At 63.7% G+C, this 17,533-nt stretch overlaps 2 protein-coding genes across 3 annotated transcripts in view; both read right to left on the minus strand.

The window, feature by feature from the left end:
• Nucleotides 1–549: 549 nt before the first annotated feature.
• Nucleotides 550–2,194, minus strand: ATP6V1F (ATPase H+ transporting V1 subunit F). The gene is made up of 2 exons (XM_039704540.1): nucleotides 1,855–2,194; nucleotides 550–1,600 (listed from the first exon to the last, which is right to left on the minus strand). The coding sequence occupies exons 1-2, from the start codon at nucleotides 2,010–2,012 to the stop codon at nucleotides 1,399–1,401; spliced, it is 360 nt and encodes a 119-aa protein (XP_039560474.1). The 5' UTR covers nucleotides 2,013–2,194; the 3' UTR covers nucleotides 550–1,398.
• Nucleotides 2,195–2,872: 678 nt separating this feature from the next.
• Nucleotides 2,873–17,533, minus strand: part of FLNC (filamin C) — a 29,301-nt gene continuing 14,640 nt past the window's right edge. The window contains exons 22-47 of one of the 2 annotated variants that reach the window (XM_039704519.1): nucleotides 17,177–17,350; nucleotides 16,510–16,672; nucleotides 15,663–15,823; nucleotides 15,046–15,213; nucleotides 14,474–14,597; nucleotides 14,232–14,388; nucleotides 13,796–13,985; nucleotides 13,301–13,324; nucleotides 12,955–13,202; nucleotides 12,130–12,217; nucleotides 11,906–12,046; nucleotides 11,588–11,716; nucleotides 11,287–11,460; nucleotides 10,564–10,725; nucleotides 10,037–10,240; nucleotides 9,428–9,580; nucleotides 9,206–9,328; nucleotides 8,238–8,498; nucleotides 6,588–6,857; nucleotides 6,056–6,193; nucleotides 5,645–5,760; nucleotides 5,078–5,207; nucleotides 4,528–4,704; nucleotides 4,114–4,332; nucleotides 3,440–3,649; nucleotides 2,873–3,111 (exon numbers count right to left, since the gene is read on the minus strand). In XM_039704519.1, coding sequence (XP_039560453.1) covers nucleotides 2,924–3,111; nucleotides 3,440–3,649; nucleotides 4,114–4,332; nucleotides 4,528–4,704; nucleotides 5,078–5,207; nucleotides 5,645–5,760; nucleotides 6,056–6,193; nucleotides 6,588–6,857; nucleotides 8,238–8,498; nucleotides 9,206–9,328; nucleotides 9,428–9,580; nucleotides 10,037–10,240; nucleotides 10,564–10,725; nucleotides 11,287–11,460; nucleotides 11,588–11,716; nucleotides 11,906–12,046; nucleotides 12,130–12,217; nucleotides 12,955–13,202; nucleotides 13,301–13,324; nucleotides 13,796–13,985; nucleotides 14,232–14,388; nucleotides 14,474–14,597; nucleotides 15,046–15,213; nucleotides 15,663–15,823; nucleotides 16,510–16,672; nucleotides 17,177–17,350 — 4,292 coding nt within the window. In that variant the 3' untranslated portion in view covers nucleotides 2,873–2,923. The remainder of the gene's footprint in view (nucleotides 3,112–3,439; nucleotides 3,650–4,113; nucleotides 4,333–4,527; nucleotides 4,705–5,077; nucleotides 5,208–5,644; nucleotides 5,761–6,055; nucleotides 6,194–6,587; nucleotides 6,858–8,237; nucleotides 8,499–9,205; nucleotides 9,329–9,427; nucleotides 9,581–10,036; nucleotides 10,241–10,563; nucleotides 10,726–11,286; nucleotides 11,461–11,587; nucleotides 11,717–11,905; nucleotides 12,047–12,129; nucleotides 12,218–12,954; nucleotides 13,203–13,300; nucleotides 13,325–13,795; nucleotides 13,986–14,231; nucleotides 14,389–14,473; nucleotides 14,598–15,045; nucleotides 15,214–15,662; nucleotides 15,824–16,509; nucleotides 16,673–17,176; nucleotides 17,351–17,533) is intronic. The other variant, XM_039704520.1, reaches the window with a different exon arrangement.

Raw genomic sequence — 17,533 nt, forward strand, 5'->3', positions numbered from 1 at the left:
GATCATCACCAGAGGGCCCCTCCCACCCACACTGTTCTGGGATTCCGTGTGTGATAAATGTGTGTGTGTGTGGTATGTGTGAGACACCTGTGTGTGAGACACCTGTGTGTGAGACACCTGTGTGTGGCACACCTGTGACAACTGTGTCCATGCCCACCCGTGCCCACCCTTGCCCACAGCATGTCCCCAGCACGGCCACCACCCAGGCCCACAGAGATGTGGGTTCCCCCTCAAACGCCCCTCCAGGTGTCACCCTGTCTGCAGGGGCACACAGGGGCTGCTGAGGAGGTGGGGGGGCCATGGGGACAAGGAGGCTGGGAACAGAAACATGGGGGCAGGGCTGGGTGGACAGAGCCCCCAGGCCCCGTGTGGCACGGGGGGCTCTCCCCTGCTGTCCCCCCAAGGGTGGGGGTTATGGGGGGCTCTCAGGGTGTTCCTGTGCCCTGAGCCCTCCACGTCTCTGTCCCTGGGCCACATGTCCAAGTCCCCCCCATTTCTGTCTTCCCCCCATCCCTCAGAGCACCCCACAGAGCAGAGCAGAGCAGACAGTGAGTGGTGTCAGCACATGTTGGGGACACTGGCAGGGAGACACATGGAGGACACAAATGACACGGGCACTGGGGGAGGGTAATAAATAACCACCCCCCAGGTTCTGCTGGGCTGAGGAGGCTGGGGAGGAGCTGGGGGAACGGTGACAAGGTCACAGAGACAACTCCCAGTGTCCTTGGGGTGTTCCTTTCCTCCCCCACGGTGTCCCTCCCTGCCTACAGGCAGGACCTGGCAGGATTCAGCAGGATACAGTGGTGGCACTTCCCCATCACGGGACATAGCTGAGACACAGTCACGGGTCACCCTCAGGGCCCTCGTGGCAGCCCCAGGCACCCTCAGAGACACACCAGGTTCCCCGTGTCACCCTCAGACCCAGGGGGCAACCACAGCCCCCCACCACCCGAAGGACACCCTGGGAATGCCAGGGACCCCCCAGAAGCAGCCTGGGATGGGCTGGGGACTTCTTGGGGTGGAGACCCCCAGGCATGGGACACAACTGCCCCAGGTGGGCTGGGGGCCCCTGGGTGGGTTTCCCTGGGGTGGAGACCCCCCAGGCCTGGTTTATGACCCCAACGGGTGCTTGGGGCTGTTTTGGGGTACCAGGGAGGGCTACCACAGGTCTTCGAGTGTGAAGAAGTTGTGGGAGTGGTGGAGGACTGTTTGGGGTGGCTGGGAGGGTGCCGAGGGCTGTCTGAGGGTGCTCGTGGGCCGTGGTGGGGTGCAGAGGCCACGGGCACTGGGGGCAGTTTGGGCGTGCCGCGGGGCCTTGCACACACGGGGGGATGGGGGAACTGCTTGGGGGAGCTTAGAGGGGGATTTTGTGGGGAGGGGCGGGGGGTCCGGGGGGCTCTATCGCAGCTCATCGGGGGCGAAGAGCCCCCGGGCGCGGCGCAGCACCGAGTCCCGGGCCGGGTCGTAGGGGTGGTCCTTGGAGGGGATCTCGAGCACCGCGGGCAGCGCCCGGGCATGGGCTGCGACCGCCGGCCGGATCTGCTCCGCCAGCGCCTGCGAGATCAGGATCATGCCCACGTCCTCCCGCGCCAGGAAACCCCTGCCAAGGGGAAAAAGGGCGAGTGAGGGGGCACGGAGCGCCCGCCGCGGGGCCCCGGCACCCCGGCACCCTGCCGAGGCTCCTGCCAGCCCTCTCCCTCCCTCCAGGAGCCCTGCGACCCCCAGAGCCCGCCTGGTGCCCCTGCGAGACCCCCTGGGCACTCCCACGAGCCGCGGGGGCCCCGCAGGCACCCCGACCCTGGCTGGCCCCGGGCCCCGCAGGCCGCCCGAGTCCCCCGGCCGCCTTCCACACACCGGAACGTCTCCTCGATCTCCGCCAGGCTTGTTTCCTTCTCCACCACCAGGAAGTTGGGCCGCCGGTGCTTGTCCAGCTCCCCGATGCCGCCCAGCAGAAACCCGGTCACCGTGTCCTCGTCGCCCATCACCGCGATCAGCTTCCCGCGGCCCGCCATGCCCGGGGCCCGCTGGGAACGGAACCCGCCGGGACAGGGACCCTGGGAAAGCGGTGCCGGAGCCGGCGAGGTGCGGAAGCGCCGCCGGGAGCGGCTGTGGGGCTCGGGACCGGCCGGGACCGACCGGAACCCGCCGCCGCTTCCGGGTTCCGCCGCCGCTCCCGGAGCGCCCCGCCCGCCGCTGCCCGGCAACGCGCGGGCCCCGCCCACCGCCGTGGGAGGAGCCTCGCCCCCTGGCCACGCCTTTCTGTGCTCTCGTCCCACCCCCTGCCGCCGGCCCCGCCCCGCGCGCATGCGCAGAGTGCCGTGCCCTTGAGGGGACGCGGGGCTCTTCCCCTGCACAGCGCCCCCTACCGGACGGCACCGGCCCCGCAGGCACCGGGACCCCTGAACCCCCAGGCCCCCAGGATACCACTATGTGCCATGGAATCCCCTTGGACCCCCCCGGGCTCCCCAGGATACCTCTGCTTGCCATGGAATCCCCCTGAACCGTCCCGGGCCCCCAGGATACCACTGTTTGCCATGGAATCCCCTTGGACCCCCTCGGGACTCGGGCACTCTGCTCCAGACCCTCCCAGGCCACCTCCAGTGCTCTGTTCCAGACCCCACCATCTCGCTCCGGGGCCTCACGATCCCGTCCTGCAGCCCACAGAATCCCCGCCACACCCCAGGACCAGGATGTCCTGCTCTGGACCCCCCAGGCCCCACCATCCTGCCCCGGACACCCAGGGCCACCCCAGACCCTTCTGTGCTGTTCTGCACACCCCACAGCTGTGTCGTGCTCAGAACACCCCAGACACGGTGTCCCGTGTCCCCGGCCCTGGCCCGTCCCCAGCCCCCAGTCATCACTCGGACCACGCTCCTGTCCCAGTGCTTTATTGCCGGGCCCGCGAGCCCTGCGTGCCGGGCTCTCAGGCCGCGGTCACTCGGAAGGGGCTCCCCGGGACGTCGCGGTCGCCCCAGCGCAGCAGCAGCACGTACTCGCCGCGCTCCCGCACGCTGTAGGTCACCGTGTACACGCGGTTCCCCTCGTGCTTCACGTGCACCTCCTCGCACGGCGCCTTGGGACCGTGCACCCCCACCAGCAGCATGTTTGTGCCTGGGGGGACACAGGCAGGGTGAGCCCTGAGCTTCACACCCCAGGGTCGCCCCGAACTTCCCCCCTGCATCCCAGACCCTCCACCAGACTCTCCCACTCACCCACCCCATCCCCTCCCAGGGCCCCCCAGGCCCACCTTTAACCCACCCCATCCTTTCTGAAGGCTCCCCAGAACCCTCTGAACACCCCACAGCCCCACCACCTCTCCTCCAAGCCCTCACAGGACTCCTTTAGGAGCCCCAGACCGTTCTGCTGAGCCCCCACCTGCCCTTCCAGCCCCATGCCCCCTCCCAGGCGCCCCAACCCCAGGACCCCCAGCGTCCCTCACCAGCCTTGCTGCAGTCCACGGTGAAGTGGTTCTTGTGGCCTAGGCGGGCGGCTGCCAGCCCTGGTCCCCGGGCCACCACCTGCCCAGCGTCCGACGGGGCCTTGGTGACCCCCCCAAAGGCGGGGGGGCCCCGCGAGCCCGCCCTCACCACCGGCTCCACCAGCACTGTTGAGGTCTCGTGCAGACTGTGCCCGCCCGACAGCCGTGGGCCTGGGGAGTACCAGGGACACGGTCAGCCCCCACCAAGGGACACCCCCATCACACCGTGCTGGGGGACATCTTTTGGGGCAACCCCCCTCCCCCTGGGACCCCCATCATGTCATCCTGGGGCTCCTACACCACGTCACCCCCAGGACCCCCCTCCTCACGTCACCCTGGGGTCCTGCAGGGTGGCCCTCCTGCAACCCTCCATCATGCCCATCATTGACCCCTTGTCACCCCACACTGGGGACTCCTGTGTTCTCCTCCCCCAGTCTCCCTTATCCATGCCCCCCATCCCCATGTCTGCCCCCACCCCATCTGTAGCAGTGACCCTGACTTTGAGGGGGCTGCCCATGATGTCCCCATGTCCCCCTCAGTTCCTGTGTCCCTGCTAGTTCCATGTTCCTCCCTGCCCATGATGTCCCTCCCAATACCCATGTCCCCTCCCACCCCCATGTCCCCCCAGTTCATACCAGTGACCTTGGCCTTGAAAGGGCTCCCCACGATGTGGTGGGGGCCCCCATACTTGATGGAGATGAGGTAGTTGCCAGGGGCCATCGGGGTGTAGGTGACGCGGTGTCCCTCAGGGACCTCAGTACAGTCCAGCTCCACTTTGGAAGGGCCATCAATGGTGACAGCCAGTGCTCCTGCCCCTGCATTGGCTGTCTTCACCAGGAACTCTGAGGGCACCCCTGGGACATGGACATGGGGATGGCATCACGAGGGAGACACCAGGACACCATTGTGGTCACCACCCTTGGCCATGTTCCCATCATGGCAACGTCATGGCCACATCTCCATCGTGGCTCTGTCCCCATCACCATTTCATGGCCGTGTCTCTCCCCACCCCTCCCACAGCCCTGTCCCTGTCTCCACAGCAGTGTCACCTGTGCGGCCACCCTCGAGGCCCGGCCCAAAGGCAGTGACGAGCCCGGGGTCCCCAGCCTGGCTCTGCTCGCCCACGCGGATGTTGAAGGGGCTCCCGGGCACGTGGCGCCCATTGAAGCGCAGGTCGATGGAGTGGACTCCGTTCTCACGCGGCAGGAACCCCAGGGCGTACCGATCTGGGGGACACAGACATGTCACCGTGTCCCTGTGTGCCCGTGTCCCCACACCCCTGTTCTTGCACAGCAGGAACCCCAGTGCATGTCAGGGGGACACAGACATGTCCCCATACCCCCGTGTCCCGTGTCCCCACATCCCTGTGTCTCCACACCCCACGCAAGAACCCCAGTGTGTACTAGTCTGGAGGATGCCATCATGTCACCACGTCCTGTGTCCCTGTGTCACTCTGTCCCCGTACCCCATGTCCCCATGCTCTCAAGCCCCATGTCCCCACATCACATGTCCCCATGTCCTGCACCCTGTGCCCACCACCCCACATCTGCAGACCCGGTGTCCCCGCAGTGTCCCCGCGGTGTCCCCGCGTCCCCTCACCGCTGTCCAGCTCGGACACGTAGCACTCCTCCACCACCCCTGCTGGCGTGTGCACTTTGGCATCAATGACACCGCGCGCCCCGTTCAGCTGCACCGCGAAGGACGCTGGCTGGTTCACTGCCACTGTCTCCTGTGGGGACACCACAGCGGCATCAGGGACAGGGGGGACAGGGGGACATCATGAATGATGCCAGCTGGTTCACCCCAGGGAATGGGGGGACACGGCAGGGGGGCAGTGGGGCAGGGGGAACCACGGGGCCCAAGAGTGACACAGAGGTGCAATGTGACACAAGGGATGTGAGACTGGCACCAGAGAGGGTCCCAAGGCTGGCACAGAGGGACATAAAAGTGGTCTAGGGGTGACATGAGGGAGAGAGAGGTGGCCCCAAGAATGACATGAGGGAAGGAGAGGGTCCAAGGGTGCCACAGGAAACCCAAAGGTGGCACCCAGTGGGCATCCCAAGAGTGCAATAGGGGCTCAGAGCAGCCCAAGAGTGACCCGGGGACCCAGAGGGCATCTGTGGGCCCACGGGTGCCCTAGGGTTTCACAGGGGCTGTCCCCAGTACCTGCAGGCTGGTGACAGTGAGGCGTCGGGCATCATCAGAGTGGGAGGCGACAGGGACGATGAAGGGGCTGTCAGGGATGTGCTCCTCGTTGAACTTGATGGACACCTCGTAGTCACCTGGGGGACAGGGGACAGTCAGGCAGGGAGCCCCCACACAGGGACACCTTCCCTTGGGAACACTGTTATGTGGGGACACCCATGCACAGAGACACCCTCCCTTGGGGACAGCTGTGCAGAGAGACACCTTTATTTGGGGACATCCTCCCGTGGGCACACCCTTAACTGGGGATACATTTGCATGTGGGCTCCTCCTCACATGATGGTCCTGTGGCCCCAGCCCCAGGCTGAGCACCCTGGGGATGTTAGGGGTGGGTGGGGTGGTTGGGGGTGTTGGGGCACAGCCCCCCCTCACCTGGCTCCTGCACCAGGTAGGAGACGCCACAGGAGCCATCCTTGCGGTCCTCAAAGGAGATCTCGGCCTTGCTGGGGCCCTCGACAGCAATGGAGAGTCCCCCCGCGCCCGCCTCACGCGTCCAGATGCTGAACTCAGCTGGGGGGGTCACCGGTGTCACCCTGGCCCTCAATGGCACCCCAGGGTGGCGACACCCAGCACAGACCTGCACCCACCCACCCATGGCACCCAGACCCCTCCAAAGAACCCACATCCCCCCACAAAACACAGAGCACCTATGACACCCCTGCATTTCCCCCACACCCAGCTGTACCCAAATCCTCCATCACAGCACCCAGAGCCCCCAAATTTCACCAACACCCCACCCACACATAGCACCTACCCCATTGCCACCCACACCCGTAACAGCACCCAGACCCCACACACATCCCCCAAGAGCACCCATCCCTCATTGCCCCCACATCCCCACCACACCCCCATTCCCATGGCCCCCAGAGCCCCCAGGCCCCCATCCTCCCCCAGACCCACGTACCTGGCGTGCCGGCCACGGCGCGCTGCAGCCCGGTGCCCCCTGCGCGCACCTTGTGGGCGCCGCCCTCGCCCAGGGGCCCCACGGTGAACTGGAAGGGGCTCCCGGGCACGTGCTGCCCGCGGAACTTGACGCTGACGGTGTGGGCGCCTGTCTCCTGGGGCACGAAGCGCACGCTGTACACCCCCGCGCCCCCCGGCACCACCTCGGCCTCGCGCCGCTGCCCCGACGGGCTCAGCACCTGCGCCGACAGCTCCTGCGCTGACGCCTCGCCTGCGGGCACGCACCACGTCACGCTGGGCACCCAACACCAGCGGCACCCCAGCGGCACCCCAGCGGCACCCCAGCTCCCTATTGCCACGGCATCCCAGCTCCTGCACCACTGCCTCAGCTGCAGGCACACACCATGTCACCCTGCAGCACCTGGGCACCCCAACACCACCCCATTGTCACACCACCACTGCGCCACTATGGCACCCCAGCACCCCATCACTATATGGCACCCTGTCATCCTGTCACCAGGGCACCTTGTCACCACATCACTCCATCATCCTGTAACCCGGGTACCCCTGCATCCCAGCCCCTCTGCACCCCATTTCCATATCACCATGTCACTATGGCACCCCAGCACCTGTCACTGGGGCACCCTGTCATCCTGTCACCGTGGCATCCTGTCCCCCATCAAGCCATTACCCTGGCACCACAGCACCCCTGCATCCTGTCACTGGGGCACTGTGGCATCCTGTCACCCCAACATCCTGTCACTCTGATACCAGAGCACTGGGACACCCCATTGTCCCATCACCTTCTCACCATCGTCCCAAGGGCTCCCTGGCACACTAACACTCTGCTACCCCACCACCAGGGCACCCTTGTCACTGTCATCCCACCACCCTGCCACCAGTGTGCCCTGCTGTCCCAACACCCACCAGAGCCCACGTACACCCCCCCACTGGGTGCACCCCACCCCACAAGTGTGCCCCCTCATGCACAGGACACGTACCCTTGCCAGCGTGCACACACACACATTCACACACACGTGTGCACACACATGCACACACCCTTGTGGGACTGCACACCCATGCTGAGGGGACCCACAGCCCTCTGGGCTGAGCACACACACCCTGTAAGCAGGGTGTGCACCTGCCTGTGCAAAGAGCCAGAGTTGCCCCCACCTCTGCACACATCCCCGCGTGAAGGGCACCCCCCATCAGCACAGCAGCCCCCACGCATGTACCAGGGAGTGTGTCCCAGGTGTGTCCTGGGCACACACAGGTGGGCCCTTGTGTGAGCACACACAGCCGTGTGCAAGGGCACTCCCATGGCAAGTGTGCCCAGCTCTCATGCAAGCCCACATCCCTGCACACCCAGCCCTTGTGCAAGCACACACCCCCAGGCCTCACGTGCACCCAGCCCTTGTGCAAGCACAGCTCTGTGCAAACACACACTGTTGCTCTGGTGCACCCAGTCCTCATGCAAACACACTTCCCTGCACTCTCCCCTCATGCCCACCCGCCCCTCGTGCAAGCACGGTGCCCTGCACGCCCAGCCCTGGTGCATGCTCGCCCCTCATGCACACGCAGCTCTTGAGCAATCCCACTTTGCTGCACGCCCCCATGCACACGCCCCGAACCGCCCCGGTGCAGGACGCACCCTCGTGTGCGCGCGCAGGGGCTGCGAAGGCGCCGATGCCCTCGCGGGTCCCGAAGGCCCCGAAGGCCCCGAAGGGCTCCGGGGGGGCGCGGGGGAAGGCGCCGCCCACGCGGGTCGATTCCTCCACGTGCACCTCGCGCGTGGTCTCACCGCCGCGCGTCTTGCTGATCTCAGTGCGCTCCGTGCGTGTGTACGTGTGGCTGCTGCGCGTGAACGTGCGCGTCAGCCGCTCCTGCGCCGACACCATCTGGAACCAGTTCCCTGGGGAACACCCCGCGGGGACACAGGGACAGCGCGGACACATGGAGGGGGAACAGAGGGGTGATTGGGACACAGGAGGATATGGATAGACGTGGGGATGAATGGACAGCGGGATGGATGTAGTGATGGAAGGAGATGTGGATGAGTGGAGACATGCAGGGATGGAGACGAGGATGGACACAGGGATGATGGAATCACGATGGGTGGAGATGTGAGTGGTCACATCGTTGGAAGTAGAGAATGGTGCAGGGAGGGGTGGAGCCAAGGGGGGATGAAGCCAGAGATGGACATGTGGATAGGTGTGAATGGACACACAGACATGTGGATGGAGGTGTCAGTGCATGGTGGCATGCACAGTGGATGCAAGGACACAGGCACAGCACACAGAGAAACACAGACATGGACATAGACGCATGGGAGGGGAGAGAAAGAGAAAGCAAGGAGAAATCAGATCTGGAGTGGCTGAGATGTGTCTCCATCCCCATGGCCCACAGAGCAGGAGGAGGAAGAAGATTAGGTTGGAGAAGGGAGAAGAAGAGGAGGAAAAGAGGAGGATGATGGAGGATAAAAGATGAGAAGAGGACAAGAAAGAGGAAGAGGAGGAAAAGGGGAGGAGAAGGAGAAGGAGGGAGGGTGGGAGGAGGAGGAGGTAGGAGAACAAGAAGAAGGAGGAGGAGAAGGAGGAAGAGAAGGAAAGCCAACCCTACCTGGGATCTTAAGGTTGAGGTCACAGGTGCTGCCAACAGTGGCGATGGAGGGCGCCTGCCGCCGGCGTGTGATGCTCTCCTTTATCCGCCCCTCACCCGTCACCTTCACCGTGAAGGGGCTCCCTGTGGGACACAGTTACCTCAGGGACCCGTCACCCCCTGGGGGTCCTAGAACCCCTCCCCACCACAACTCTCCGTCCCCCATGTTTCCCCCAGCCCCACCTGGGACATGTTTGTCAGCAAACTTGATGTTGATGATGTAGTTGCCGGGCTCGGTGGGGCAGTAGGTGACTTTGCAGGTGCCATCTTCCATGTCCTCACAGTTAATGTCCACCTTGCTGGGGCCCTCAATGGACAGGCCCAGCCCACCGTAACCTGGGTGGCCATGGGGATATATCAGAGGTGTCCCATGGAGGCTGTCCCTGTCCTGGTCACAGTCACACCAAGGCCACAAGCCCAAACTGTCCATGGTCACCACCCAATCCCAGTCATCACCCCCGTCCTGGCCATGGCCATGCCCTCAAATCTGTATCATGGCCATGGTCCTCAAATCATCCTGGCTATGGCCACATCACCACCACAGCCACCATCCAACCCCAGCCACCATCCAACCCCAGCCACAGGGACCATCTCCTGCCTTGACCATGACCTTCACCACCACCCCTTCCTGACCACATGTAGCTTTGGCCACCATCACATGTGGCCTTAGTACACCACAGCAATAACCATTGCCACCACCTCATCCTTGGGTGGCCACAACCTACTCATGGTCATGGCCATCACCCCATCCTGCCCTTAGCCATGGCTACCCCCTCCCCACCATGTCCTCACCAGCGCTGCGTGTGTCCACGATGAACTCAGCCACCTCAAAGGTGTGGCCCTCCAGAAGCCCTTGTCCCCACACCTTGACCCGGCCAGCATCACCAATCTCTGACTGTCCCACCAGGATCTTGAAGGGGCTGTTGGTGACATGCTGCCCACTCTTCCGCACACTCACCACGTGCTCGCCCACCTCCTTGGGTGTGAATGAGATGCCTGGGGAGGACACAGCAGTCACACACCACCAGCAGACTTGGCCACCACCCATGTACCATCCCCATCCCCTAGCCACTGCCACCAGCCCCTGGCCACCTCCATCAGCCCCTGGTCACCATCCAAGTCCCCTGACTATGGCCACCAACCCCTGCTGATGCAATGCCACAGGGCCACCCATCCCTGTGACCCCATAGCCCCACTGTTCCCTGTCCCGACAAGTTCCCAGGTCCCACATCCTCCTCTCATGTGCCCTTGTGCCAGTTCTCCTGTGCCCACATCTGCATGTCCCTGTGTCCCCATGGTGTCCCCGTGTCCCTGCACACCGATGTGGCGGTTGGGCAGCCGCTTGAGCAGACATGGCTCCTCGTTGCCCGAGGGTGCACGGATGGTGGCCGCCAACAGGCTCAGGTCTGTCTCTGCAATCTTCAGTGACACATCAGTTGAGGTGCCCACGTTGAGCTGGGACGTGCGCATGGAGTCATCCCCTGCAGAGATGCCATCAGCAGGGACATCAGCCAAAGGTGCACAACAAGATGAACAGGATCCCAGTGGTGATAGAATGATATTCCCAAAGCCCCACAAGGTGCCAATGGACATGTGGTGAGGGTCCTCAGAATCAGGGGTTGCCCAAAGATGTGGAATAGCCTCCTCAAGGCCATGGATAGAGTCCCCACAAGGTCTACATGGCCCTGTGATGGGGTACTCAAAGCTCTATGACAACCCCATGGCCATGGGTTAGGGTCTCCAAGGTTTCAGGCAATCCCAAGGCCATGGAAGGGGGGATCCTGGTGGCCAGGGATGGACAAGAGACACCACAGCTGTCCCAATGGCCATGGGGCAAGTGTGCCCATTACCCCATGGGTGTCCCCATGACCATGTCATGGTCTTCATGATCCACAGGTCATACAAGTGCCCCCACAGCCTCGCAGGTGACTCTGTAGATGTCTCCATGGCCAACTAGGTGCCCCCATGGCCACGTGGAGCCCCCAAGAACCCCCAGAACTCCCCCAGACCCCCCTGTGCGCTGTGCCCCCAGCCTGTCTCACCAGTGATCTTGGCAGTGAAGGGGCTGCCCGGGATGTGTTTGTCATCAAAGCGCACGATGATGCTGTAGTCGCCAGGGGCTGTGGGCAGGTAGGACACGGTGCATGTCCCGTCCTTGTTGTCCTGGCAGGTGATCTCCGCCTTGGAGGGACCTTCGACCGCTAGCGACAGCCCACCTGCAGGCACAGGGGTTGTCAGAAGGCACTGGACAAGGGGTGTCAGGAGGCAACAGAGGTCTCCGGTCCCTCCTGATGGCGCTGGGGTATCCCCCTGACCTCCCAGGCCCCCTTGGCCATCACTCACCCTCGCCAGCATCTTTGGTGACAATGGTGAATGTGCATGGCTTGTTGACCATGCCATGGCTCAGCCCAGGCCCATAGGCACTGACATGGCGTGGGTTGATGGCATCCACATAGAACTGGAGGGGACTCCCTGAGGACACAAGGGACAATGGTTAGAGACCCATGGGGACACTCCAACACAAGGGTGACCAGCCATGGACCCTACAGAGACATTCCACACCATGGCATGTGCCTGACCCACAGGAGCCCAGACAGGGCATGGTTGTATCAACCTTCCTCAGCCACCTCCCAGTGGCTCCCAGTGTCCCCAGTGGCTCACCGGGGATGTGGTTGCCATCATAGCGAATGTCCATCTCGTGCAGCCCCTTCTCGGAGGGGGCATAGTGCACTGTCACCGTCCCGTCCTTGTTGTCGGTGATGTTGGGCCGCGCTGTCTTCCCCGACGGCATCCGCACCTCACCTGGGGGCATTTTGTCAGTAGGGGCACAAGAGGGGGGCTGGTGCCTGAAGGGTGGCCCCCATCCCCACAACCCTGTGCTGTACCTGTGATCTCACCCTTCTGCACCGTGAAGGGAATGACGAGGTTAAAGGGCCGGAGGTTCTCGGCGGTGGCTGGGGGCTCCTCTGTGGCCTGATCATGGGGCAGAGAGGGAGGGTGAGAACCTCATGGTGGGCTCCCAGCCCCAGGGTGGCCATAGAGGGGACATGAGGACACCCAAGGTGGGCTCCCAGCCCTGTGCTGATCCTCATGACCTTCGAACCCCATGGTGTCCACCATGATCCTAATTCCCAACACCTCAACCCTGGCCCCACTGTGCCCACCATGGTCATCCAGCCCCACAGTGCCCACAGTGGTCTCCCAACTCTCTCAGCTCCATGATGGCCACCATTGTCCCAACACTGCCCCGCCATGGTCCCCCAGTTCCATAACTCCCATCATGGTCACCCAATCCTGCAGTGCCCATTGTGCTCTTGCAACTCCACGCTGACTGACTCAACTCTCTGTCCCTTGGTGTCAACCATAGCCCCAGTCCTCTGTCTGTTGGTGCCTACCACAATGTTCCAACCCCATCATACTTTCACTGTGGTGTTCAAAATCAGTCCCATGCTGTCTGTTGTGCCCTCAACTCTTTGCCTCTTGGATCCACCACTATTTCCCAACCCCATGGCCCCACGTGTCTGTCGCACAGCACCCACCATGACCACCTGACCCCACAGCGCCCATCACAGTCCCAGCTCTCTGCCCCATGGCACCTACCATGGTCTCCCAGTTCTATGTTGCCCACACCACAGCCTCCCAAAGTCTGACCCATGGTGCTCATCACAACCCCCCCAGACTCACAATGCCCCCCGCAGTGTCCCACTCACCATGACATGGAAGGGGCTGTTAGGAACATGCTCCCCACCAAAGCGGATGGTGATGACGTATTTGCCAGGCTCAGGTGCAGTGTAGAAGATGTCAAAAGTGCCGTCGTGGTTTTCCACCACATCCACGTCCAGCTCAGCACCATCAGGCGTTGACACCTTGCAGGTGACCTTGCCCTGTCCCGCTGCCTTTGCGTCCACCGTGATCACCGTCTCCTCCCCGATCTGAATTGTGGGGCCCAGGCAGGTACCTGCGGGGGAGGGTGGGGTCAGGGCCATGGGGGGACTCCAAACCTATCCCCCAACTGCCTCCTCCCAGCCCCCCAACTGCCCCCCCGGCACCACTTACCCAGTCCATGGCCCCCAATGGATACTGCAAGAAAGACCAGGGAGAGCGGTGAGAAGGCGTTGGGGGGCTGGTTGGGGGGCCAGGGGTGCCGAGGGGGCCGGGGGGCTCCGGGGGGGCCGGAACATCCTGTCTTGGGGGCACCCGCTCATCCCCACTGCGCCGCGGGGCAGGTCTGGGCTGGTGGGAGGGGTGCTGAGGGGCAGCAGTGGGGCAGTGGGTGTGCTGGGGGCAGCCATGGGGTGTGGGGGTAAGGCAGGGGTGTCGGGGTGGGTGCCGTGGGGCAGCAGGGGGACACTGTGGGTCAGCATATGGATGTTGTGGGGCAGGAGGGGATGCTGTGGGGCAGAAGGGACGCTGTGGGGCAGGGAGGGATGCGGTGGGGCAGCGAGGGACATCATGGGGCAGTGAGGGGATGCTGTGGGTCAGCAAGGGGATGCCAGAGGCCAGCAAGGGGATGGCATAGGTCAGCATAAGGACACTGGGGGACAGCCCCACCTGTGACGAGGCACTTGCTGGCATCGCCAGAAGGCACGGCGAGGACCCGGAAGGGCGATGCAGGGATCTCGTCGCCCCCGTACTTGACAGTGCTGGTGTAGCGCCCCGGCACGTCGGGCACGTAGGACACTGTGTAGGTGCCGTCCCCGTTGTCCCGGATTGATGCCTTCTTGGGCTGTCCCTCGGGGTCCTGCAGGCAACCCCCATCAGTGCTCGGTGCTGGGAGCACCCTGTGGGGCTCAGCACCCCGGGATGTGGGGGAAAGGGCACCCTGTGGGACTCAGCACACCAGGATGTGGGGAAAGGGGCATCCTGTGGGACTCAGCACCCCATGACTCCCCCCTGCACTGACCAGGATCTGGACTGTGAGCAGCCCATCCTCAGTGTGCCCCCCACAACCCCCCCACTCCCCCATGTTTCCCCCTCACACACTGACCAGAATCTGCACCGTGAGCAGTCCCTCGCCAGCGTCGCGGGCGTCAATGGTGAATTCCACAGGGAGGCTGGCAGGGATCCCTCCCGCACTCAGCCCGGGGCCGCTCGCCCGCACCTTGCTGGCATCATGGGTGGGCAGCGCCGTCACCTTGAAGGGGCTGGGGGAAGCAGGGAGTCAGGAGGCTGCCGGGACCTCCAGGCTGTGTGGGGGATCCCCTGTGCCCACCTGAGGTGGGGTCTCACCTGCGTGGCACCTCCTGCCCCCCATACTTGACAGACACGGTGTAGGGCCCGTCAGTGGCTGGGGTGTAGGTGACCTTGTGGGTGCCATCACCATTGTCTCGGATCTCCACTGGCTCCGGCAGCCCTGTGGGGCAGTGGGACATGTCAGGCAGGGAGATGTGTGGGACGGGAGGACATGGGGGGAATAGAGCAGCATGTAGGGCACAACCTCCCTGGGTGGATCTGAGTATCCATGAGGAGGGCACCCCATGGAGTTGGACAGCCTGTGAAGAAGGGCATCCATGGGGCTGGATGTCCTGTGGGGTAGGACACTCTATGGAGCAGGATGTCCACAGGTAGGACACCCTATATAACAGGGGGCACTTTGAGGCAGGACACCCTGTGGAACAGAGCATCCATGGTGCTAGACAACCCAGGAGTCAGGACACCCCAGGGGACAGGACTCTCCATAGACCAGGGCATCCAAGGGCCAGGACATCCTACACAGTAGGACATTTCAGAGGCAGGACACCCCAGAGGTCAGCACACCCCACGAGACACAGGCCCCCCCTGCCCCCCATGTCCCCACGTACCAGTGGGCCCCAGCAGCGTCACCTCAAGGGCTGCACGTCCCGCGGCACTGACGTCCACGGTGAAGCTCTGGGGCAGCCGGGCACGGACACTGGGGCCCAGCCCTGGCCCTGAGCACGTCACCTTTGAGGCGTCCACAGCGTCCCGCACTCGCACCCGGAATGGGCTCCCTGTGTGGAGAGAGGGGGTCAGCATGGGGCAGGTGGGGACAGGGGCAGTGTGGCCAGTGCCAGTGTGAGTGTGGGATCAGTGTGGGAATGGGGTCAGTGTGGGAATGGGGTCAGCATGAGGACAAGGTCAACATGGCCATGAGGTCAACAGGGGCACAGGGACAGTGTGGCCATACAGCTGGCATGTCCATCATGTGCATGGACTCTTTTTGGGGCCAGTGTGTCATAAGGTCAGTGTGGCCACGGTGTCAGCGTGAGCCATAAGGACAACACGACCATCGGTCAGTGTGGCCATGGGGCTGCCAAAGCCATGGCCATGGGGACAGCACAGGCAGGGGACAACTTGGCTGTGGGGCCACCATGGGTGGCATCACCACAGTGAAGCCCTGTGACCAACGGATGACAGCCAGGACATCTCCCCCCACCCCCCGTCCCGTGTCTGCCCGCACCGGGGATGGGGTGGCCGCCGAAGGTGATGTTGACGTCGTAGTCACCAGGCGTGAAGGGGACGTACTCCACTGCGCAGCTCCCGTCCTTGTTGTCCTTGCAGGACATCTTCGCCTCTGAGGGACCCTCGATGGCCAGGCCCAGCCCCCCAGTGCCCGCGCCCCTGGGGACACGCCACCACTCAGAGAGGGGACACAGGCATGGCAGGGCCAGGGGGAACAACTGCCATGGTGAGGAGATGGAGGTGCCACCTCCCTGGCAGGGGGAGGGAGGTGCCACCTCCCTGGCAGAGGTGGCATCTCCATGGCAAGGGGACAGAGATGATATCCTGGTGACAGGGGATGGAGATGGCACTTTCATAGCAGGGGGTGGAGATGCCTGTTTGGTGGCATGGGATAGAGGTGGCACATCCATGGAAAAGGACACAGGTGGTAGAGGATGCAAGAGGTTGGGTGTGGGACCTCTGTGGTAGAACGTAAAGATGCCAGAGTGGTGGCACAGGATGGAGGTGGCAGGCTGGTGACATGGGATGAGGTGGGACATGCACATGAAGGGCACGGGTGCCAGAGGATAGTGGTAGCACTTCCACGATAGGTGATGGAGATGGTGGCTTGGGATGGAGGGGACATCTCTGGGGAGGAATCCATGGGTGTGGGAATGGAGGGACTCAGGGTTGGTGCCCACCTGGTCTCCACACTGAAGCAGGGAGCCATGCCCACCCCACACCCCCCAACACGGACAGCATGAGGGGTCGGTGGGTGTGGAATACGGCTAGGGCAGGGGATTTTGAGGGCAGGGTTGGGGTCTTTGGGGAGCAGGGCTGGATTGAGGCTGGGGGTCGGTGCCCACCTGGTCTCCACAGTGAAGTGGTTGGCCGTGCCCACCAGGCCGCCCTCCAGGCCAGGGCCGTGAGCCCGCACGCGTGTGGGGTCACAGCCCTCGGCCACCCCCACACGGAACGGGCTCTTGGGGACTGCCACGTCGTCATATGTCACCTCCACCAGGTGCAGGCCTGCAACAGGGACACCATCACATGCTGCCCATGGAGGGGGCACCAGGGCTCTCTGGGGTGGGGATTCTCAGGGGATTTTGGGGATCCCTCAGTGGGGTTTGAAAGGTCTTGGGGGTTTTGGGGATCCGTGCATGAGGTTTTTGGGGGAGGCTGGGAGTCCCTGGTTGGGATTTGGGGGTGTCTCAGGGGTCTTGAGGGTTCCTGGTTTTGGGGATCCAGCAGGAATTGAAGGAGGTCCCCACTTGGGCATGGTATGGGAAGGTCCCTCTCTGAAGGTCCCTCATGAGGAATGGAGGATGCCTGGCCAGGACTTGGGGTCTGGGGGGAAGTTGGAGTCTGGTGTAGGAGCAGAGTGCCTGGGGACGTCATGGTCTCTGGAGGTTCCCAGGGGGTTGGGGGCCCCTAGGGATTTGGGATTCCCCTGGGGATGTCTGTGTTCTCCAAGAGGGTCTGGGGGTCTCTGGGGGTGTTGGGGCTCCCAGGGGGGTTGTGGGGGTCCCTCACCCTCCTCGAAGGGTGTGTACTCCACGCGGTAGGTGCCATCGCCGAGGTCAGTGACGAAGGTGTCGATGGGGGTCCCTGAGGGGTTCAGCACCCGTGCCCGGACGTGGGGTCCCCCGGTGGGGGCCAGTGCCCGTGCATCCACCGTGAACTCAGTGCCCACCTCACGCAGCACCCCTGAGGGGTACAGGGTGGTCAAGGGGGCCCAGAGCTCCCCTAAGGGTGCCTTACAGCACCCTCTGAGAGCCCATGGCCCCCTCAGCACAGGCAGGGGCTTCAAGGGGAATCTGGCACACCTTTGGGGTCCCACCCCACCCTCCCTGCACCCCCCGAATGTCCCCCCAGAAATGAGGGGAAAAC

This window comes from Passer montanus, unplaced genomic scaffold (genome assembly GCF_014805655.1).
Source record: "Passer montanus isolate IOZ18808 unplaced genomic scaffold, ASM1480565v1 scaffold177, whole genome shotgun sequence".
Classification (NCBI taxonomy): Eukaryota; Metazoa; Chordata; class Aves; order Passeriformes; family Passeridae; genus Passer; species Passer montanus.

Excerpts from the sequence above, each read along its gene's own strand:
- ATP6V1F (XM_039704540.1), bottom strand. The coding sequence starts at position 2,012 with ATGGCGGGCCGCGGGAAGCTGATCGCGGTGATGGGCGACGAGGACACG. Across the intron at positions 1,601-1,854 it reads GAGATCGAGGAGACGTTCCG|GGGTTTCCTGGCGCGGGAGG; the intron begins GTGTGTGGAAGG and ends TCCCCTTGGCAG.